General features: G+C 45.5%; 1 protein-coding gene across 3 annotated transcripts in view; it reads right to left on the minus strand.

Moving 5' to 3' along the window:
- Window positions 1–23,734, minus strand: part of SOBP (sine oculis binding protein homolog) — a 109,988-nt gene that overhangs the window by 30,888 nt on the left and 55,366 nt on the right. For 2 of the 3 annotated variants that reach the window (XM_031611198.2, XM_090135916.1), the window contains one exon: window positions 15,918–16,013. The exons of the other annotated variant lie outside the window; for it this stretch is intronic. In XM_031611198.2, coding sequence (XP_031467058.1) covers window positions 15,918–16,013 — 96 coding nt within the window. The remainder of the gene's footprint in view (window positions 1–15,917; window positions 16,014–23,734) is intronic. 3 annotated transcript variants of the gene reach the window in all.

Consider the following 23,734-nt stretch of genomic DNA (forward strand, 5'->3'; position numbering starts at 1 on the left):
CTCTGTGATAATTCTACATTGACACCTTGCAGGGGAGCGGGACGCTTAAAACACTTCTTGCAATGCTCTTATTTTGTAATTGCTACCAAAAAAAGCAATATCGCATCCATCAAGGACAGCCATCAGCTCTCCTAATGACGACTCTCCTGTCTGCTCCTCTGACCTGTGCAGCTCTAATTCGGAGTCCTGCAGACAGCAGCTCAGCCTTCCCGAGTGGCAGAGCGGGAGCAGAGCTGTGCAAGAAGGTCAGCTCCCAGCACAAAGCAGGCACGGGATCAAGGGCCGACTAACTCAAAGCACAGGAAGAGCCCGTGCCTCAGATGTCAGCTGCTTCAAGGCTGATGGCCCCACTGCTGCTGGTGTGGAGGAAACAATCAGAGCAGCGAATGCAGCAGGCTCCTCGCCGCCATAGCTGAGCCCGCGGCGTTCTGCACGAAGCCAGTTTGGGGATTTTGCTTCCCTTTTAGACAAAGCCAGCAGATCACGGTATTCATGTTTCAAGGCCGTTTTAAGGATCAAAACCCATCTTACTTAATAAAAAAGAAGAGCAAGATTCAAAGCGAAAAATTATATGGGAGCTTCACATGCAGTAGGTAGAGAGGCAGCATTCTGTGACTTTTATCAGAGGTACACGTTAGAGATTGCTGCTAATGACAGCTTCTAAAAGCGCTCCCCCCGCCCAGCATTCATGTTTTCACATAAATCCAGATTCTGGCATATTACTTTACTGTGGAGACATCTTCTGTGTACAGGATGGCTTATGCAAATTAACCACATGTCCTATAAATTAGTCCTGAAATGCCCGGGATAATGAGCTGCCTGCATGGAGAGCGGTGCGTGGTGCTCAAAGAAGGGCTCCTTCCAGGCTGGGGGAGCAGGAGGGCACAGTCGGTGTGTACGTGAGCGCAGCGAGGCAGGACGCTCCACTGGCACCGTGCCGCCATCCTGCCGGGCAGAGCTCACTGACTAGGGCTTGAAAACGCAGTGCTAGGAGATATCTACAAATTGAAAACCCCATTAATTATTGGGAAGGAAGACAATGTGCTCCCGGCTGCTGAAACCCAAGCCTGCAGATCTGCCCAGCTGATTTGACCAATACATTTAAGCTGGCTGCAGGCTGGGTTTTCTTCCCTGCAGAATTAGGATTTTTGTTGCAAACTTTTTGATGTGTGTGTGAATGTTACTGCATTCAGTGCCTTTTCTGGAGATGATTGCCTGCCTACCTAAGCCGTACCTTCTCTGCATTCCTCACTTGAGATGGAGGGCATGCCTCAAAACTAGCTCTCAGCTGGATCTCAAGAAAAAATATTTTATGTCAGCTGCTACTTTCCTGTGAAGTGGAGGTTTAGGAGGAAGCTGTACGCACGTGGGCTGCTTTCTGTGCCCCTGACTCAGGCAGTGCTGGCTGAGGTGAGGGGGGTGAACCATAACAAATCAGATGACAAACCAAAACCACGCCACTCGGTTTTGGTGTGCACTTAATTGGCCCTCGACATATAATAATTAAAGCTATATTGAATTTGTGTGTGGGCAACTTAATTTGCAACATTACAATAATTAAATGACGTTACTGTTCAGAAGTAGGTATCTGAAACACGTAGTATATTAGCATGACTTGGCAACACCAACAGCCTTACAGATGCTTTACTTTGCACCCAATGCAGGCTTGGCTCTGAGCACAGCTATTGACAGTTAGATGGGCTAGTGGTCTTTTCCAACCTTAGTGATTCTATGGTTCTGATCTGATGGCATCTTATCCCACCTGCCAGCAGCGTGGGCAGAGGGGTGAGATAAAGGCAGAGCAAGCCAGAGGAATCTCTCTCCACAATCCCATAGGAAATTCAGAAATGCTGTGATGTCCATTTTATGAACAGGGAGCAGAGACAAAGAGAGATGAGGTGACTTGACTGTGGTGACAGGGAGTAGCTGCAGCAGAGCCTAGAGGTGAGCAGCTGTCTCACTAGGTGCTGGTCTAACACCACACACCAGGGCCATCTTCCTCATATGGAACTCATGGTTTGTGTTCAGTCACAAGCCTCACAGGCTGGAGGTTAGATTTTAAGAAGAAATTATTTACTCAGAGGTGATGAAGCATTGGCACAGGCTGTCCAGAGAGTTTATGGGTGCCCCATCCCTGGAGGCACTCAAGGCCAGGTTGGATGGGACCCTGGCCAGACTGAGCTTGGGGGTGGCAGACCTGCCCACAGCAGGAGTTGGAACTGAGTGGGCTTTAAGCCCCTTCCTATCCAAACCTTTCTATGATTCTACGATATAGTGAGACATCACATTGTGCAGCAGCCTGGTCTTTCTTTGATGTTAAGAATGCCACTTAGTAACATCTGGGCATTTAGGAAAGGGGTTTTCTACAACCACAGACCTGAGGAGATGGAGAACACAGGAACTGGACGTACCAAAAATATGTGACACAAGTTGCCTTGTACCCATGGAAGAGAATAATTAAACTGACGGAAAGTAAGCTTGGAAGGAAGGAAGACAGAAGGGGAAGAGGGACCTAAGGAAAATGTTGCAAGGAGCAGAAAACAAAAAAACAACAAACAAAGAAAATGAATTCTGATGAATTCTGTATGGAGAAGTGTGCTCATGCTGGGGACAGTCCTAAGGGGATGGGCACAGAGGCAAGCTGCTGGGCTCCAAGGCTCCAGGGCCTAAGGCAGGGAGAGGCAGTGGCTGTGCCCTGCTAGGGCTGCTCAGCACTGCTCAGGTGCAACGCTAGCAGCAGCTGTTTCAAAAATATATTAAACCTTCCTGCCCTCCTTTCCAGAGCTCCCACATGCAGATTTGAATCCCTGGACATTCACAAGCAATTATTTCCTAATGATGCTAGAAGCAAAGCTTCCAGTCCTCTACCTTCAAAAAGGCCTGCTTGGCTGTGATCTGCTGTTGACCTTTTCAAGACCTAAATATACATGAGATACCTAAATAGGATAATTGGCTAGAAATAATGCCAGTGTAAGCCAGGGGCCTTTCCCCAGAGGTGACACAGGCCTACAGTAAGCAGAAGAGAAGTTACAGGAGCTCCATCCTTGCTGCTTTGCCCCCTGCATTCAAAGGCCTCTGCTGCTCACAGCTCTCTTGACTTTGTGTGAATTTATTCATGTGCATCTCAGGGTTGGGTTTCACAGTGGATGTGCTTGGCTGTACAAACTGTGCCAAGAGAGCTTAGCGGCACGGCACTGTTTTGTGTGCAAGATGTTACTTTTGCAAGGGCAAGCCCACATCCCTATTTCTAGCATTGCACAATAGAATGCCGTGCAAGAAATAAACACGTAGTGGCCTTGCAGACAAGCTAGATCAACAACTCATCCATCACAGCACTCCACATCCCCACTGATGGGAAGGGACAAGGAGCGATGCTGATGGCTTCTACACAACAAACAAGCAAGCAGAGGAGGTGTTTGCTCATTTCAACGTGCAAAGCTGACTTGTTTAAATATGAATATGTTGCTTATAGCCAGATTTTAGCAACAGAAGCCCCACGGCATCTATCACTGTTTGCACTTTTGCTAAAAATAGTTGCACTGGCTGGGGAGCTTTTTGGATGTCACATCTGCAGGAGATGTTAGTTTCCTCATGCCATCTCTACCCATTATGGTTCCCCCATGCTCCTGGGTGCCCTGTGTCAGGAGGCATCACACACACAGCTTGTGTGGTGTCGCAGTGACCTGTATTCACTTTTTCTGCTCTCACAAAGTCCTTTCCTCTCTCCTCCCCTCCCTTTCTTGCTCCTCACCCATCCCAAACTCCGGCTGACCTGCCTTGAGCCAGACTCCTCTCAGAGCTCACAACAATGCTGTGTTTGGAGCTATGAGAAGGAGCTAATCCCCCAGCAGAAGCAGGAAAATATATCACAGGAACCCCAAACACTGCTGCCTCCCTCCAAGAGCCATGATGCTGATGCCCTTCAGGTCTCTCCTCTGAGACAGAGTCACACAGGTACCTGGAGGATCAGCAAAGCCCTCTGCATCTCACCAGATAGCATAGCAGGTCCCATCCCCACAGCAAAGGGCATCATTGGGCTGGATTTTGATGTATGTGAGGTCTTTGCCTCCAGGGATGTGACATCTCCATGATGCTCCTGCTGTGGTACAAGTGCCCTGGCACCCCAGCAGCCCAGAAAATAAAGACAGGCCACCAGCAGGGATCACGGTTACTTTGGGCAGCTGGAATTTCGGCTGGGTCGTTGGGATGGATTTTCATAACAAAGGCAGACAAATATCTAGCTTTGCTCAGGGGCTGTGTGGGCAGCCAAGCCCTCTGGTTATCTCCCTTCAATGACCACAGCTAATCTGGTTTGACCTCTGGACAGCTGGCACTCACCCAGGCCTCAGCTTTCAGCCCTGCTTTGTGGCTGCAGGAAAGAGAGCCAAAAAGCGGGACTGCTGGCCTGCGCAATCCTATCAGCTGTGTAGCCCTCATTAAACGAACTCGGCACGCTGGATAAGGACAACAGCGCAGCGCCTGATGGCAATACGCTGTGCAAACCCCGTGGGGACAAAAGCATTTGCTCAGCGCAGTCTCCCGCAATATCTCGGAAAGCAAGGACCAAGGCATGCGTACGAGAAAGCTGCAGACGTTTTCCAGACCCTGCACAACTCCTGTGCCTGCTACAGTGTGCGTGCACCTGCTGCAAGGGGGCTGCTCCCAGGGGCACTGCCCAGCAGCAAACTTCCAGCTGGGCCATGCTGCTGTCACGCACACCTGGGACCCACATCTGGAGATGGAGATGAGAGGAAGCCCCACAGATTTAGCAATAGAAGGTGAAAAATAACTGATAGGGGAGGCATTTATCTTTTCTCTATACTCAGTCTATTTGCTCTCTATTATTTTAGTTTCTAGCATCCTTTGCTCCTTACAACATGTGCTAGGCAAGCAGCAATAAGCCCGAAGCTCCACCAGCCTGAAGTCCTGTCACCACCTCTCAGTACAAAACAAACCCATCTCTGGGCCATATTCTCCCCAGTTGGAGACTCCTTTACATCACTCCAGCAGCAGAAAGGCACCCCGGGAACACATCACATGCTGTTATACCTCTGTGGTGTAATGAAGGAAAGAAATCTCTCAGAAAATGACTGTTTCCCATCTTGAGTGAAGAGACATTTATTTCAGTGCAGTAATGTTCATTCAGGACTGGGCACAGGTGGTCAATTATTTTTCTGCCTGTCTAGAAGAAGCACGTTGATTCCTCATAATAAAAAGTATTAGTACAATCCTGAGTTTATTGCTCAATTAGGGAAGTGACATGGAAAGAATTACAGCCTCTTGCAGGGAATACAGCTAGAAACACGTTTTTGATGCTGAATGAAATAACCAGCCTCCTCCCCATCAGACACACAAAGTCTACACAACCAAAGAATCAACTGACAGCTTTTTTAGGTCCCGTATTTAGCTGGCCTGTGCAACAGTATACTGTACTGCATATTGAAGCTCTATGATATAACTGCATTACTTTCTCTGTTTAAACATATTTAATTGATCATTCAAGCACAGACTAAAAATAAACAACTGAGCACAGAATTTAATTTTGGTGCCCAGCATAATCAAAACTGTGCATTGAACAGGATTTGAGAACAATGTACATGTGCACAGTTTGATCACTTTGTGGGATCCTCATGGACTACTCCAGCAGAGCTTGCTTCATTGCCTGGGCAGTCAGATGGTTTTGAAATGCCTGAAGGTAAAGCTGGGAACTTGCTCTCCACTACTGTGTCAGATAACAATTCATAATAAATGAACCTCTCTTTGCAAATACCAAGGGTGCCGTTGTCAGCTATTTGGAGAATCACACAATTTTAAATAATAGATATCGTTTTGCACTTCCAACATTTTAATCTCAATCTCAAATTGCATGCAAAAGTAATTAAATAACAGAATCTTCATTTCAAAGCTGAAGACCAGACACTCAGACATCAAGTTAGCAGATAGCTAGCTGTACCAGTAGTACCTCTGCTTGAGTTGAATGGCTCTATGTGCAAACTCTAAGGAATACAGATGCAAAAATATGCTGCTGATCTCATGGTTACAGCTGCCACAAATGTGGATGTCGTACAGAACATGTATCTAGTTAATGGACAGATACAGCACCTCTAGATGTGGTTTAACCAATCCTATACCTGCAACCTAATTATTTCGAGTAAATCGTGCTTGCTTTCCTTCATTAACCATCAGCAGATCCTGAACAGAGCTCAGCCCTGGGGTGCTACAGTAGGAACGTGAACCAAATCATGTCCTAAGCCGAGGGTGCTGGGAAGCCAGTGGAACTGGGAAGACATGAGACACAGGTGGAAACCAGAGTGAAATACCCACTGTCACTGCTATAGCGCAACTAATCATAGAATCACAGAATCAATAATGTTGGAAAAGACCACTAAGATCATCTAGCCCAACCACTGACTCTATGAGCAATGTGTGACCCCCTGAATCTACCAGGAGCATCACCCTGCCAAACACAGGGGCCATCCTCAAGAAGAGAAGCAATGTCCAGTCACAATGAAGGTTTCACTGAAGTTGCTAATGCTAGTTTGGTGCCAGGGTACAGCAATGAAATCGTACAGATTGCTACAAGCAGAATGGACCCTCCTTGTGAGGAACAGTTGTGCTCAGGGTATCTCTGGGCGTTAATCTTCCTGTACACCCACCTGAGTCTACAAATGAAAGCAACAAGAATGCTTCATGTGGGGAAACAGACACTTCTTCCCAAAGACGGTGACAGCAGCACATCAAAATCACACCGTGCAAGACAACATTTATAAAAACCTTGACAGATATCATCGCTTGTTTGACTTATGGAGCCATCAAACGCTCACTTCCACACAGCATTTTTGGGCCCTTCAGCTGACTGAATCACCAATTTAGAATCTGTCAGACTTCATTATGCAGATTAAGAGCCTCTCCTTGGTTCCATTTGTTATGCATTAATAAGAGAGCATCGGCGAATGTATCCCCTCACACAACCAAACCCTTTGTGCCATTACATAGTAAATTTTGTTCTTTCAAGTGTTTGAAAAAAAAAAAAATTCCACACAACAGCAACATGGCTTAGTTGCTATGCACAGACTGAGAGCCATTGCATAGGGATCAGCTCCGGAGTTCAGCCTAACTTGAAGCACTCCTGGCCAATTACGTCTGGGTACAATCAGACATGGTCTGCCTGTTCCTTTCACCTACACAAGTGTGCTCAGTCCTGACTGCTGCAGTACTCCCAGAGTGGTGTGCAGTCTCCAGGCACGCCAACTGCCCTACAGCTCAATGTCTGGTGCTGCTGCAACGCTCAGCAACAAAAGGCAGATTTATTATGAATGCTGGTAGGGCTCTTTTTTCTCTCTCATTGACTAGATGTGACTCAAAAAGTTAATGGTAATTGCTCTCATCTTCATTTAGCAACGTGAGAGAGAGAGAAATGGGAGCAATTTGCAGATCTGAGAACAGGTCATTACAGGTGTGTTATATTAGTGTATTCATGAGCCCCCTGGGACAGCCATGCTGAGATATCCAATAACTTTCTTAATGTGTAATTACACACCATTGGACTATAATTGATTAATTGAGAAGAGAATGTAGGCAGATGCTAGGCCAAGGCTTCTGCTGCTCATTAAATGAATATGTCCTTGCTTCTTTTTAATAAGTTAAGTGAACTACTCAAAAGCAATTAAGTGAGAACTGAAATTCATTAAATTTTAAGTAATTATTGGTACTAACTTTTATAATAAAATGCAGGATTTATACTCTGTAGAAATGGCATCCTACTGCAGAGAGCAGTGAAGCACCTGCTCCTTACAGACAGACCTGCTCTGGAGTGCCCTCAGAGCACGGCTGTGTGAAGTTAACCTGCCCTGCTTGGGCATCATCCCTGCACAGTCCCAACGGTTCCCAAAGAGAGGGCCTTGCCATGGGATGGACCTTAATTCTGAGAAATAAACAGACCGTCAACTCCTGATTTTCAAACCCCTGCTTTCTTATGTTGACTCTTTTTACTTGAAGGGATGCCAAAGCAGTATCCCTTCAAACCCTCTTCCTTTTTAATGGCAGTACGTTCAGCAATACAAGGGTGGAGCCAACTGCAGAATGACAGAGCTCACGCCGGTCCATGTAGAACTTGCTCAGACCCAACAACACTCATTTTCATTGATGCTGCATGAGTGAAAGCTGAGGTAAAGGCATGGCAGGTCCTGGGAGCCAGGAGATATTTTGGGGCCTGGCCCTGGTGCTCCAGGTACAAAGGCATCTGTGGCTCCCAGGGTACCCCATGACATCTCCTTCATGCCCCACTAAGTCCTCTGATTCCTCTGCAAATACCTTCTGCAAATATTTATAGCTCTGAAAAAGCTTTGGAAATTTTATTTCCAATTTAACTTAACTTTCTTTGGAACAAGGCATATCTTCATACTTTAACCTTTCTACAAAAACTGTCTGAATTTTATTTAAATTGGTTATGAATGCCAGTTTCATAAAGCAAAGCCACAACTCACAATCCTTCCAATGGATACAAACCTTTTTTTTCAAGATTTTTAAAATTGGGAGGAGATAACTTCTTTTTTTCCAGGCATTTTTACTTTAAGATATACTGAAATTATCATTAAAAAACAGCCTTCTAAAATCAATTTTCAGCTAAGAGTTTGCAAACTTAATTGTTTAAACTCCCAGCCAATGAAAAAATTGATATTTCTTTGAGATCATTTTTGAAAAAAACATTTGTCAATAAGAACTTGTTTAATATATTCTGAAGGGGAGCTACAGGGAAGAAGAGGACAGACTCTTTGGCAGGGTCTGTGACGACAGAACAAGAGGAAACGGCTTCAAGCTCAAAGAGGGTAGATTTAGGTTGGGTATAAGGAAAAAGCCTTTTACAATGAGGGTGGTGAGGCACTGGAACAGGTTGCCCAGTGGTGTGGTGAATGCCCCATCCCTGGAGATTTTCAAGGCCAGGCTGGATGGGGCCCTAGGCAACCTGATCAACTGTGCTGTCCCTGTTCATTGCAGGAAAGTCAGTCTAGATGACCTTTAAAGGTCCCTTCCAACTCTAAGGATTCTTTTGTTCTACGATAATACGAAAATTATAACTTCAGTGAACACATCAAATGAGGAAAACAAAGAGTAAAAATACAGGAACACAGCACAGCCCTGTAGTGAGAAGAAATTAAAGTAGGAGAAATTATTCAGAGATCATCAATAATTGTACATTTATTAATAAAAGCCTTAATGCTGATTCTGGGAAGACAACAGAACTGGGGCCGTAATGGGATTTTATTTATTTTCCTTTTTAACAAACGCATTTTGCTTCCCTTTTGAAATAATAATAATGGCAAAAACTAGAAAACTGCCTCCTTCTGAGGAAAGGAAAGCAAAGTGTCAAGTGTCACATCCTAAAATAATATCCCTGTATTGATATGAAGGAAAATGCCCAACCAGAACTCCCAGGCTAAGCTGATGGCTATAACTGGAGTGCTGAGGGGAGCTCTGCTGGTGAGGGGATGGGGCTGGTGTGCAGCCCAAAGGTCCTAACACATCCTGTTACCCCACCAGCCCCATAAAAACGCCAGTGATAGGCATGGAAAGCGTCTGCCTATCACATGGCTTAATCCCACCCCGTACCACCACTGAGTTGGCCCTCTCCCACTCCAACCTGCAGATGGTGGCCACCCTCAGCAGCCCTGTGCATCCAAAAAATGAGACATGGGTCTTATTTCCAAAGCTGCTCCCTCAAGTGTGACTACCCACTCCAGCATGGTAGTATTTTCTGCAGGTTCCTACCACTGGTCTCTGATCACAGCCTTCACATTCAATGTTATAGAAAAAACGAGTGTGTTCGCCATGCTTCCAGTTATCTGTTAGCAGGCCTACAGCACTTTTTGGTCAGAGAGGGGGAAGGAGACTCTGGGCACTTGTTTGTCCTTCCTTGCCTGTGGAATACAGGGTGTGATCCAGAGCTCACAGCAAGTTAATGGAAGGGATCCTACTGATTTCGTGGGGATTTGGATCAGACGTTGGCAGAGCCCTAAACATACTGTGAGTCAAGGAGAACAGCAGCCTCCCCCAGGTCCCAGAGCAGGCAAGGCACAAGGCCGCCACTGACATGGAGGAGGCTGGGAGCACACAGGGCAGGACTGGGAAGATGCAGGAAACTTCTCCAGCCCCAAAGAAGAATTTCTTCCCAACACAAATCCCATTAGTAAGCTGTAACAAGAGCCACCACCATCCCTTCCACTGTGGAGCAGAAAAATGGATAACCAGGAGCAGGGCAAGAGGATGCAGCACACACATGGCATATCCAGCCTGGCAGCAATTCAGGACCACAAAAAATCATTGCTGATTTTGCCTGGGATGTTCCCTTTGCTTGAAAAGAAGCAGAATGCAATTTATTCTGTTTTGCTTGGGTTTGGTAGGGTCTGGGGCAGGTTCTTTTTAGAAAATATTCTGCTCTAACTCATGAACAATTTAGCTCTTGAAACTGAAATGTTACAGACGATCAGACCACGATATGACCTAAGTTCCACTGTTATTTCAGTCACAGAAAAGGTCGAATTTCATGTGGCCAAGATTACTGAGTTTTCAAGAACACCCGTACCAATTCTCTGCTAAAATTGCTTTGCTCGATATTTCTGTTCCAGAGTCGTAACTGCAGTTCTGACAGTTCTTTGGGCCTGCTCCAAAGCCCCTGAAGACAACGCTGGGCTCTCCATCGGCAGCCGTGCATTCCCACCAGCCTCATGCCCGGATGGCGGCTGGCACAGCTGACAGTGTGCCATGGGGTGCCTCCGGGCTGCGGCCGCAAACTGATCAAGAAGCTGATGAAACCCACTGGTAAACAACCAAAAAATGGCACCAGAGGAAAGAGGCAGCAAAAAACAGGTATCACTGGAACAGCAGTCAGCTCTGGTGTGGAGGTTTTGGCTGGTGGGTGGGTACTGCCACCACAGGGTGCCCCAGCTCTGGGCTGCTCTCTCCTGTTACATCCTCAGGGCTGTGGGATCTCCTTCAGACCCAACTTTGGGTAGTGCCCTGAAGACTGGAGGTGCCCCAGCCCCTGGGAAGGCTGAGAAGGTGCTCTCCTTCTCCCTCTGTTGGTTTGAACCTAAAAGGAAGGAGAGAGACTCCAAGGAGAGCCTCTGCTTTTGCTCTTTGCTAGGAATAAGGAGGCAGTGTGGGCAACAAAAGGGGAAAGGCAGAAGAGGGGATAAGCAAAGCAATTTCCCCCTGATTTGATCCTTTTTTAAGGGTCTGTGATTGCAAGTGTACAAACAGGCAGTTCATTTCAGCACTGAATCAATAGCTGTTTTACTCGACACTGGGACACAGGAAATAGGTCAGGTACCTTGTAAAAAGGGAGAACCCAAACCTTTCTTTCTGAAACCCAAATTCTTGTGGCTACCTGAGTACACTGATACACGTACCTATGTTTAATGTGCCTAGGACTACAAAAGCTGCAAGACCTATCCAATCACAAGTATTCTCAATGCCCTCTAAAGCCTGTCTAGTAAGTATTGAAGTGATTCCCTTTCCAGAAGTATAACTCTGAGGTCAGGACTTCCCCCCTTGTTGCCTTCCTGGGTGCCACCTTGTGCCAGGCTCCCTGACCTTGGCTCCCCCCTGCAGCAACAGTGTGACAGAAGCTGAAAGGAGCATCCTCTGCAGCCCTGGCTCCTCTCAGCCTTGCCACTGCATCCATGACAGCCTTCTGCTCACATCTAAGCAGCTTGCATTCTGTGCTTCACTTGTATTTGCGTCAGATATCTTTTCAGAGCTTTCTCTCCCTTTATTTGTTAGTGACTATAGATCAATGGCTGTGGGTGAGTTTGTGTTTAATCTGATAACAAGCATGTTTTTTTTTTTGTCATTTATGTAACAGTTTCCGAACACCAAGACTATCTCCTAAGTCACTGTGCACTGGAGTCACAGATTAATCCTCCAGGAGCAGAACTGCTGGGAGCAGACTTTTTGATTTCAAAGAGAAAGACTTTACTGCAGCACAGCCATGGATCACAGCTGAATGTGGGACTGGAAAGGAATTTTCTTTTCAGGCTCTTCATGTTTTATTTGTGTTTTTGTTGGTTGCTTTTTTTTTTTTTTTTTTTTTTTGCCTGCGTTACATATAGTCCCAGAGTGGTGGGTGGTACTCAGATCATCTCCCTAAACAAATGATCTGGAAAGCAACCTGGCATTTAATTTCCGTAACCCATCGGACCCTCCTGAGCTTAGACAGCAGCACACTGGTCTGAAACCTTGACTCGGTATTCTGGGAAGCCCAGAGGGGGGAAGGATGAACTGTTGATTTTTCTTTCCCACTTTTGTTAAAAGGCACCCAAGCATGGCTCTTCCTACCCTGACTAACCTGGGTAGGTGCCAGATGGATTTCCCCTTTCTCTAGGCAATGGCTGAGGAATTTCAGCTGGCTAGGGCCAGGGCTGGAGGCTTTTCAGTGGCCTTTTCATCCCAGCCTGCCCTTTCTCAGCAACTAATCCCATCTCTGCCCAGATCCACTATTCGCTGGACTGTACTGCTCCTTTACAATCAGCTTCCAGAGGACTAAATTCTGCCTTTTCCTTGCAGAAACAAAGAGATGTGCCTGAAAGAAAAGCTTCCAGCCACTCATGGAAAAAGGAATTAAAATCCTGATGCAGTGCCTATGGTAGTAGGGTGGGTGGCTGGCCAAAACAGCATGCTGGCCAGGCTCTTTAAAAAGAAATTTGTATTATGCACTTCTCAGTATTTATCATGGGTAACTAATCTTAAGAAAACACGATCCACAAAGCTGCTGAAAAGCTTACAGGGAAAAATTTATCTCCTCGATGACTGGAGCTTCTCATCCACTTTGCTTTCTGTGCTGTAAGACACAGCACATGACACAAAACATATCTGGATTTAGTGCGGGACATGATCGCCCTCACCTAATCCTGTAACTGCATAATGGCTTTTTATGCCAACCAAAATCTTTAATTGTCTCTGCTTTTCTTAACATACACTGCAAGCACTCAGAGGGTTATGCTGCACAAATTATAACTCATTCCTCCTCCTTTTTCCTATCAAGCTGTCTCTCAAATAAAAAAACACACAGCAGAGCTGCATCACTCTAACCAAAGCATCTCCTCCTCCGAGGTGCGAGCAGTGAAGATAGCATATGACTTGCAGTACTGCAGGCTGCCATGCTTTCAAATCCCTCCAAGTAGTCAGGAGTTAAGCTCTCCCTGGTGCCCGTGACCCAGGCTATTAGCATGCAGCCCATGTAGTACAGCTCCCGCGGGCAAACATCCGCGCACAGCCCCACAGCGCCCAGCCCTGCACCCGCCTGCCAGCACCACGCAGCACAAGCATCTCCCCAGCCCGCAGCCGACGCTCAATGCAGCAAGCCTGGCTCGAAAAGGGCAGCTGAACCCTACAGCAAAGAAAGCACTTTGGAGCCTTGGCTTCCCAGCTCACCTGACAGGCTACCGCAGCACTCAACTGCACTAAGAAAACTCCAAGGATTTCCTCATCCTCAAAAGCATAAACAACTTTCAGTTTCTCTTTCCTTTAAGAATCTCAGCTATCCACTCCTTCTCAGGCAGGCAGTGCCTGACTTGCACTGTTAGAGCCTGGATAAGTTTTTACCACTGGGAAAATATTTTTTAGAGGAAGCAGCTGAAGTCCCCACTTCTTTCTTTCATATTTTTGGTTCATCCCTCCCAAGGAAACAATTGCTAGCACAAACTCAGGAATTCCAACTGGCCTTCAGGAGACAGATGCTGTCTTACTGGCCAGTTCCTGTGACATTCATTTTACTCTCAAACACATTTCAATACATCATTGCTTAAAAAAAAAAAAAAAAAAAAAAAAAAGGCAAACATTAAGAAAAAGGCACTACCTCTCTGTGAAACATGTAGCATCTTCAACAAATAATGACACCAGTTCCTCCTTCCCCCTAGTCCCACCACTGTACATCCACTATCAGTTCCTAAAATGCATCTTGAAAGATAGCAGAGGTATTCATTGTTTGTCTACTTTTTTTGTTTCTACCGGCAAATTGAGTAAGGGTTACATCCCTGCCAATTTTGTTTCCAATAGCATAGGAAAATACAACTATGACAGATTGCTTTTATTATTTCCTTAAACAAGAACTGAAACTTGTCCAAAAATGCACATGAAAGACTAACTTGGATGATTTGAGCTTTTGCCAGGTACAGAAGTGATACAACAATGCAATAACTTACATGGATACTGATAAAGGAGTATTTAACAGAGCATTGAAAGAACGCTTGATTTTAATAGTACAAAGGAGGTTAATTGGATCTTTCATAGCTTGCGCTAAAAATAAAGCAGATTTTCAGTCAAAACAACACATTTCTTATTTTGTATACATGCCATTGTGCTGTCTTATGACCCTAGTTCTGAAGTTCAGCAACACTCAGAAGCCATCCTGACGTCAGGGACATCGCGGGGGCATGGGATGGGTCCTCACACTCAGTCTGAGCTAGGGCACGGTAATTAAGCATGGCTGTGATGAAACCCCTCCACTTAATAGGCAATGGAATTGGGACTATCACAGGGAATCCCTTTTTGTGTTTGTCTACTTTCCTCACCTTAGCATGTAACCTTGCTGCCCCTGAAACCACCAGGAGCTTTGCAAGGGATTAAAGAGGAAGCAAGCCCAGGTCAAAAGGTTCGAGTCCCTTTTTGTTTGAGGAAATTACACTGGGAACCAGCCAACTCTTCTGAGTGTTACATGTGGCCCTGAAAACATTGTCATGACCCCACAGGGGCTGGTTTTGCACCGAGGATGCCGGCGGTATATGAGCCTGCAGTCCACGAGTGTAGATGCCAAGCCCACCTCAAAAGGACAGCAGTATGGGCATCTCTACAAATCGCACCAGTCTAGGGGCCAGTTCTCATGCTGGGTTATCCCAGCTCGGCATCTTGGCCTCCCTGGTTGTCCCACCTGGGACAGGGGATCAATGCTGGCATTGGGTCAGCACCTTTTGCACAGGCTTCAGTGCCTTGGGAACACAGCTTGCTCCTCTGCTATCCCTCTCTTGGCTATTATAATTAGGACAAAAGCACTGTCGCTTGTTTCAGCTTATTTCAAAATCTAATCCTGCGTTCTGGTTCTCTGCAAATATTTCCATTTAGCCAAATGACACATTTTATGTAGGTGAGGCCAAGAAGAAGGGTGAGGGAGAGATCTACCGATTCATCTCAACCTCCAGTTTCAAATGCAGTACATGAATCTCCTTACATACACTACAATTCATTCTCTATTTACTCTAGGTAAACAGAAAAACCCATTGTGGAGCACTCATTTTCACAAGCTAATCAAGAACATTAGGTCCCAACAGATTCATTTAATAGAAATATAATAGGCATTCCTGCTTGCCTTTCATCTCGCCTAGCTGCAAACGTTGAAATGAACAGAGTTAACCCTGCTTTGGAACTGAGATCCCTTTGCAGCTAACAGTGGCTGTGCTTCAGCTTGCAAACACTGCAGGCTCCCCATCGGTGCTTCCTGGCTTTTGCTTTTTCCCCGCAGCAGAGGAGTGGCAAGGAGAGGGCTGCGGGCCAGGAAGCTCTGAGCCCCATGGCCGTGTGTACTGAGTGGATGGGGGTGAGAGCTTTGGGGCACTGGCCTGGCTGTCTCCTTGCACCACATGGGACCAGGCAGCACCATGAGGCCGTTCACATTCTGACATCAAACATACGAGATTGGCAAGCAATTCAAGATCTTAAATCGTTCACGGATACCAGAACTAGCATAAGAATGCTAAACAGAAACACAAAAAAAAGAAAAAAAAAAAAAAAAGAAAAAGAAAAGAAAAAAAAAAAGAAATATTTCATAATGTATGGCATAATGAACAAAAGCCTTTCAGAAAGAAAAACGGTTTTCACTGTGCTAAAGTAACAATCTAGACTTGTTGTAAGTATGTTATTCTTACAAGTAGTTCGCAGTTATTCTTGAAGGCAAGTCTTGGAGTTTCCTTAGCATAGTGCTGCTGGGGAAAATTTTCAGCATGTCCATCTTCATCTCTAGCCTGAAGGGAAATATAATGGCCTATTTAGGGACTTACAAATAATGGAAGGAAAAAAAATAGCTAAAAGCATAACAGCTCAGATCATTAAAACAGACGGGAATCCCCAAACACAACATCATTAAAAAGTTTGTTTAAATACACCTTTTAGATACGAGAACCTGCGATGCCGTTCTCTTACACAGCTTAGGTTGAACATGCAAATTCATCGCAGCATAATCATTAGAACAACAAAGGACAAACCCAAAACAAAATATTTGAGCTGGAAACTGTGAGTAACTTCAGGGTTTCCATTTACTTCATTGCATTTTTCAGGATTACATTACATACGTTCTCGTTTCAACTTTTTGACATGCGTAAGCAATCCCTAGATAATGTATTTTCAGTTTAACAGCAAGGCCAAAAAAAATAAATCAGCTTTCATAGTCATATTTTACATGTAACACTATTGTAGACAAACGGACTCCCCCTCCGTGCTTAAGCGAAGATCCAAAAGGAGCAATCAGCTCGCGAGAGCAGCCACCCTTCCATCAAGCGCGGGAAAAATATTTAATTACGAAGATGCATTAAAAGTTATCGGTTATTTGGAGCTGCACTGTTAATTAAGAAAGCCGAAGTTTAAATGGAGACATTACCAGAGCCCATTAGCAACACTGCCTGCATATAGCATTTTCCTCCTAATCTGCAGCGTTTTCAGGTTTTGAGCTGAAGCAAAAGGGAGAAGAGGGTGAGAGGAGGAGTGTCGGCAGAGCACTCATTACACTGTTCATTTGGGTGACACTTGCACTCTGTTCCGCTCCGTCTCATCTGATCCCTGACTGTTCGCTCTCTCCCTCTCGCAGCCTCCCGAAATTCACAGCTGAGCTGTCTCCCTCGCATATGGCTTGCATATAATTATGCACATTCCATTTTACACTGCATTAAAATGATGAGATCCTGGCTCCCTGCCAGCGTATTTAAATAAGCCCCAATGAGCCGGGGGTGGGGGAAGGAGTGGGGCCGAGGAAGGGATGTGGGGGGGACACAGAGGGGGGCACGTTGTGGTTCCAGTCCCCACAGCGAAGTGACAGCCAGGCCCAGGGCACGGCATCCCCACGGCTGTGGCAGCGCTCCTGCATCGTCCCTTCTTGCGTGGTGCGGTGCGAGCTGCTTGTTTGCACGTGTCACACTGCCAGAGCGGGGACATTTTTTTTAGCGTTGGCATTTGTGAAAGCTATTTGCACCTTGCACGTTGCACGGCTGGTTCGCCTGCAGAGAGGCTTCTGCCTCTCCTCTGGAGAAGGGCTGGGAAAGGGAAGCAGCGGGCGAGCGGTGCAGGGATTTTTGGGAAAATGTTACGGGGTTACACCAGCTGCACCTCAGCTCTCTGCTGGCTGCCCTGCAGCATTAGTAAATTTGCCCAGTGGGGACAATGCAATTTTTAAAAGTGCAAACTTTGCCCAAAAGTATCTTTCAATCAGCATCTACTATCAGGAAATAGAAAAATAGCTTACAATGTGCGTGTCGTAGCAGCTTATATATATTTTTTCTTTTGCTGCCTCAATAGCTGCCGTATGGAAAATGCTTTACAATTTTCCTTCTAGCCACAAAGAAGAGGCAAAGCATTCCCGAGCGCCTGAAATCCCTTTCATATTGACAAAGGCTTAAATGTATTCTTCTAATTATTAACTTGGAACTGAACTGTGTCTCATACAATACATTTCCCTCCCATGCTGCATCAAAACCAAGTCCAAATCTGAACATATTTTATTAAAAAAATAAAATAAAATTGCTCATTTTGAAAACAAACTTGATCATTTTCTCATCTCACAGCCTGGATGAAGGGACATGGCCAACTCGCTGAGGCCCTTCCAAGCAATTCAGAACTCAGCGGGACACAAATGCCTTCCCAATGCCATGCACAGCTCAGCATCAGCAATTCCAGCAGCAGCTCTGCCCTGCAGAAAGGGAAGCACCTCAATGCAGCCAGGTGGCAGAGACCTTCTGAGACCTTGCATGGGGCTTTAAGGGTGCTGCACAGAGCTGGGAGCGCTGCCCCAGAGCCATGCAGCCATGTCTTGGAGCTGTGCTGGATGCTGCGCACGTGCCAGGCTGCAGGTTGCAGCCTGTCTCCTGGGGCCCCGTCCCAGTGCACACACCTTGCAAAGTGAAATGGATAGCAGGGTGTTTGTGATGCACGTGTCACAACACAGAGACAAAGCCCGCTGACCTTGAGCCACTTACCAAAATTGCTGGTTCAACAAAGGCTGCTGCTGCCAGCAACACGCTCCCCTCCTGCCTTTCCTTACTTTGTTTAACTTCAGATGTCACCAAAATTTCCTTGTCTCAAAACCAGTTGAATGGCATACTGCTATCATTTACTAAGCAGCAAAAGTATATTTGGCTAGCTCCTTTTCACTGGATAAAATACTTGCCTTCAGCAGCCAGACCTATTTCCCCAGCTGCCTCACATGAATCCATCAACTACCATCTTCCAGTTGTAAATAATTTGTAGAAGGAAATACCCTTACAATGTTCAGCACCGTTATAAGCGTATTAAGAGAGGCTCAGAGTTTATCGTGTCACTGCAGCACTGTGATATGCCTGTATCTGTGCTGAGTCCCTCTCTGTCACTGCTGTACACCAGCAGGCACCTGCCCCAGCTGCCCTGCCTCTCTGCCTCGCTCCCAGCATGCTGGCATCTGCAGCTTCTCCATCAGCCCCACTGCCATGGGGTGCATTTTGAATGCTACTGTTCAAAAGAAAGCAGCTGAAAAAAAGCAAATCAAACCTGTCATCTCCCTGTTTTCTAAAATGCTTTTAAACCCCAATACTGTTTTAGAAATGCTTTCAACAAAAAGTGCATGTCCAAAGTGCTAGATGTAATGCATGCATGTATGCAATATACGGTACAACTGCTCTCATAGCACATTTTGTTCCAGGACAATAACGGCTTCAGCTCTTACTCTGCACCTTGGGATCCTAGTGAACACTCACTTTCATCAGCAGAAAACTACTTCAACCTTTCTGCGGCAACACCTCTCCTGGGACTTCCAAATCCCTCACTGTGCAACCCCAGCTGGCAGGTAGCTGCCTGCCATCAGGGTGCCATCCAGGAGGGGAACTCAGCACAGGGACTGCTGGCAGAGGAGAGCACATCACCCGGGGTGTGTTGATGGCCAGGAAGATCTATAGAGGAAACGACAGCCATCTCTGTGGGGCTGGCTTGACTTACAAGTTCAACATGATGACTGGTGGCAGAGGAAATTGTGGCCTTTAATTGCAGGTTAGATATCAAGAAACCTGTCTTAATGATAGGTACAGCAAAGCATTGGAGTAGATTGCCTAAGGAGGCTGTCAAAGCCCCATCACTAGAGATTTTTAAGAGCAGATTAGGCAAACATCTGTCAGAAATGGCGTGCACAGAGTAGCTCCTGACTTGAGGAAGTTGGATGGATGAGTGCACCTCCTCTCCCTGGTCCCTTCCCTTGTTGTTCCCTGACACTGAGCTTTGGAGGAAAATGGCAGGAGGCTAAGGGGAAAAAAAAAAAAAAGAAATCAAAAAAAGAACAGAAAGAGGGATCTGAAAGGACCTCTCTGAAAATAGCACAGCATTTGATGTTCAGTGTGTACTCATTAATAAGTACATCATGACAACTATCTTTGGCTACACAAACTGTGCTATCTGCTCATCACCCAAGCAGCCTATATTTGTGAAAGATGCCAGTAGTTTGGAAACAGACTATATATTAATTCAAGATTTCCTTTTTGAACAAGAAGGAGGAAGAGCAATCTACAGTAGGATTTCCTCCTCTCCAAAGCATTTCAATTTCTGCATGGATATTTGTTTCTCCGTAAAGAAAAAAAAAAATCTTGATCCAGATTGGGGATTTCTTAGCTTCAGTGCCTTTTTATGCAGCCTTAGTACTGGAAAAGGAAATCTGTGTTTGCAGCTTAATATTAAGAACAGGATCTCATGATAGTGTAAGTCACAAAGCAGGCTGAACAGAATAATTTATTAAGATGGAACTTGTTAATGCAAAGCTTTCACTACAACAGGACAATGCTTTTGCAATAAAATCCTAATGCTAGGTCCACAAAAGTTTAATGCCACTTAAATGAAAACACCTAACATCTACTTTCTAGGAGGAATATCTGACTGAGTAATGCAGAGAGACAGAATATTAGTCTGCTTACTCAGTATAAAATTGCCATCTAATTTCCCTAAATGTCCTTTAAAATGGATGAAACATGTGGCAGCCATCCCTGGATATATTAAAGGCAGGCTGAGCGTCTCTGGTAGGACAAAAAAAGCTGTGGAAAGTCAAACATCATCACTGGAGAAGCACAGACAACTGCCGTAAGGCTGGCATCCTGTTGTGATGAGAAGCCTGCATTGCCCTCAGTGCTATTGTCCTGTGCTGGCTGCAGATGGGGCAGAGCACCGTGCCTCCACATTCCCCACAGAGGTATCTCTCCAGCCAGAGGGGTGAGGAATTCCTCATCCTCCAAATGCATCTCTGGAAGGAAATCCTTGGGGAGACCCTAATCCTTGAAATTCCAGTTCCTGTGGATTGCTGTTGTCCCACATAATCAATTGTCATGGTCTCTGTATTCGCTGCACCAGCAACGGTAAAAATAGTACTCCGCTTCCATCTGTTGAGTGTATTCTTTCCAGAAATGTGGACGGGTTCACTCTGGCCTGGGCTTAGTGGGAGCACTGTGGCCCTGCACCCACAGCAGAGCCTGTCCAGGATCCCTGGCACCTTGCACCCAGGAAATGAGTCCCTCCCTCAGGGAAGACCCCCGCTAATACTTCATGAGAAGAATCTCCACAAGGATTCCCAGATTTTCCTGAATGGCAGAGCAAGACTACCTGTGGGTTCACCACATCCCTCAGCTGCACGCAACCCACTAGCCTCCACAGTTGTCATTTTTTGGCCATCCCATACCTTGTGCCCTTCTCAAGTGAAAGAAGCCTGTCCAGCACAGAGGGGCTCTCTGCTGCAAGCAGCTCTGAACAGTCAGTGGTGGGCTACGGAGAGTCCGTGGGCCACATGGTACTAACTTCCCTCATTTCCAGCTGCTAAAATGCATTTAAAGACAGCTAAAAATACATTAAATACTTTCCTAATGTTATTTTTCCATGTAAGCAACTGCTGTAGCCACCACAGGAATGTTATTTGATCGCCAAGGGGAGGGGAAGTGGTCCACGAGACAATCTGTCTGCTGGAGGTGATCTACGAAGTTAAAAAGAAATTGGGAATGTGCCTTCTTGTAACTCCTTTATGAAGTGTGCAGAGGAAAACAAGCAGGGCTTCTGCTAGCTTCTTTTGCTCCCTTGAAGGAAGCCTCTAGTGAACTGAAGCAAGAGGAGAAGTCACCAATGCCAACACAAGAGCTGGGAACTGTGGCTCTCCTCTCAGCATGCAGCTGGCCTGTACCATTCTGTTGCTGGGATCTGCCCACAGCCTCTCTTGAAACCACTCGTGGTACTCAGCTGCTCCCGGTTCCCATATGCTACAGGACAGGCCACTGTGCTGCAGTACCCTTCAAAGCAAGCAAGGCCATATGATCACTGAGGAGAGAAGATGTCCTTGTAAAGAGGTTACCTCCAAATAGAATCTGAGGCACAACTCCTTGCAGACACTCCAGGCAAGCCCAGGAACCCTCTTTGGCGGACCACCTCTTGCAAAGAGCTGCTAAGGCTTTACCATCGTATGTCCATAACCAGTGGTGGTGAACCTAGACAAGGCCTCCAATTTTTGTCCAAATTTTAGTTGGCATTTAATTTCTACAACTGCCAACAGTGAATACAAAGACTGAAAACAACAGCAATGATGAGAAACTAGATCAGAAAGGTGTTTCAAATCCACAAGTTCAGGGAAAGGATTGATGTTGTGGAAATAACTTGGGGTGACAGAGATCTGACTGGTGTGATTAAAACTGCAGAAAAGGCATCATTCAGAACATCCTGGAACCTCCTCCCCTGTGCTGACATGAGAAATACTCTCTGACTTTAAAAATAAATGGTCACTGGGTCAAAGCTGCTATTCTAACCAAATCCAGCCCACTTTTTCTCATTGTCCCTTTCTGAAGGTGTGAAAACTCCTGGGAAACAGGCAGTTTTGCTGAGAAAAGCTACCCCAGAAAAATGCCTTGTGACAAAGAAGGAGAAAGTGCCAATCTGTGGAATGATAGGGCAATGTTTCTGAAATTAGCCTTGTCAAAGCAAATGAAGAATGTCATGTTCATTTTCTTGCATAACAGAAGCACACCAAAAACTATGAACAAATGTGCCAGGAAATCTGATAAACAGATATTTGTGGATTTTTTATTTTTTTTTTTTAAATAATGCTTTTCTTCACGGTCTGTGGCTCAGAATGGTTCAGCTTTTTGTATTAAAATTTTCACTCAACTTTGTGGTATAAAATTAACCACAGTATATATTTAAAATGCAATCTGCACATTCTATTGTAATGTAGGTAATATTATAACTGAATCAAAAGGAAATGCTAACAACAGTATTACCCTGGTGTCCGGTAAACCCATAACTTTCTTCCTACTGTGTTTAAAACTCACTTAAAACATACACACACACACCAAAAAAAAAAAAAAAGATTTGGCTTTATGGATTCAGTACACATTTTCCTTCTCTAGGTTTGTTTCATATTCTTTAGAGTAGAACTGTGATTTTCTGCTGAGCTCCTCATCAGGCTTTTCTTTTCATACAGCTTGCACTGCTGTACATGCAATAGTCCCTTCTATCACAGTCAAAAAAAAACTTGGCCAAAACTGATAACAGCTTCCAGTTTTGCCCTATACCAGAAAAGAGCAACTGATGGAACAACAGCTCCTGCTGCCCTGGTCCACTGCTGTAATGTGTATGGGAAGAAGTGAATGACTGAGCAGCTCAGAGTCCTGGACTCTCCAGCAGGTGAAAGTGGCCCAGCCTCCAGTCAGCAGTCCAGGCAGGGAATTGCCCTCTTCTCTCGAAGAAAAACTCCCCATTACGTCTCCTTTCCTCTTTACTTTCCAGATCTATACACCTTCTTCCTTCCTCTGCTAGGAATAGTAATAACCAGGCAGTTTCTGCAGCTTTCATAGCACAGTGATATACGGGACGTGTTCAGGTGGCTGCCACAAAGGCTCATTTTTCAAACTGCGCAAACCTTTACCCGTATCATAAATTTTTAATAACCAGTTCTGAATTGTCAGAGAATAAATATGACATCACACTGAGATAATCTGGAAGAAAAAAAAACTTTGTTTATTGCCCCTTCTTCGACAAGTCACAGCTGTGTGAGACCTTCATAACACTGAGACTGTCCTGCTAATCCCCCTTCTGATTCATGGCAGGCCCGATTCAGAGACACTAATGGACTCTGCTTGACAGTTATTGTAACTTATTCAATACACAGCCTAAAATATAGCCAGGAAAGAAATTAAAATATACTACAGATTTCCCAGCAGATTCCATTTTGGTAGTGGGCAGCTCAAAGCAGCATAGCTGATCATTCCCAACAAGCTTTCCCTCCCTCTTCCCATTCCTCATGTGTTACATTTATAGGATGAAAACATTTTCTGGGGCACTTTGTGCATTTCACAGTCAGGCAGCTCAAGCATCCTTTCCACCACTGCTTTTCCTACAAGAATTCCCAGGCACAGGCAAGAGGCTGCTGCACAGGGCAATCACATGTTTACAATCAGCCTGCCAGAGACATGGGGAGGAGAAAAACAAAACA

Source organism: Phasianus colchicus, chromosome 2 (assembly GCF_987193195.1).
Source record: "Phasianus colchicus chromosome 2, bPhaCol1.hap1.1, whole genome shotgun sequence".
Taxonomy (NCBI): domain Eukaryota; kingdom Metazoa; phylum Chordata; class Aves; order Galliformes; family Phasianidae; genus Phasianus; species Phasianus colchicus.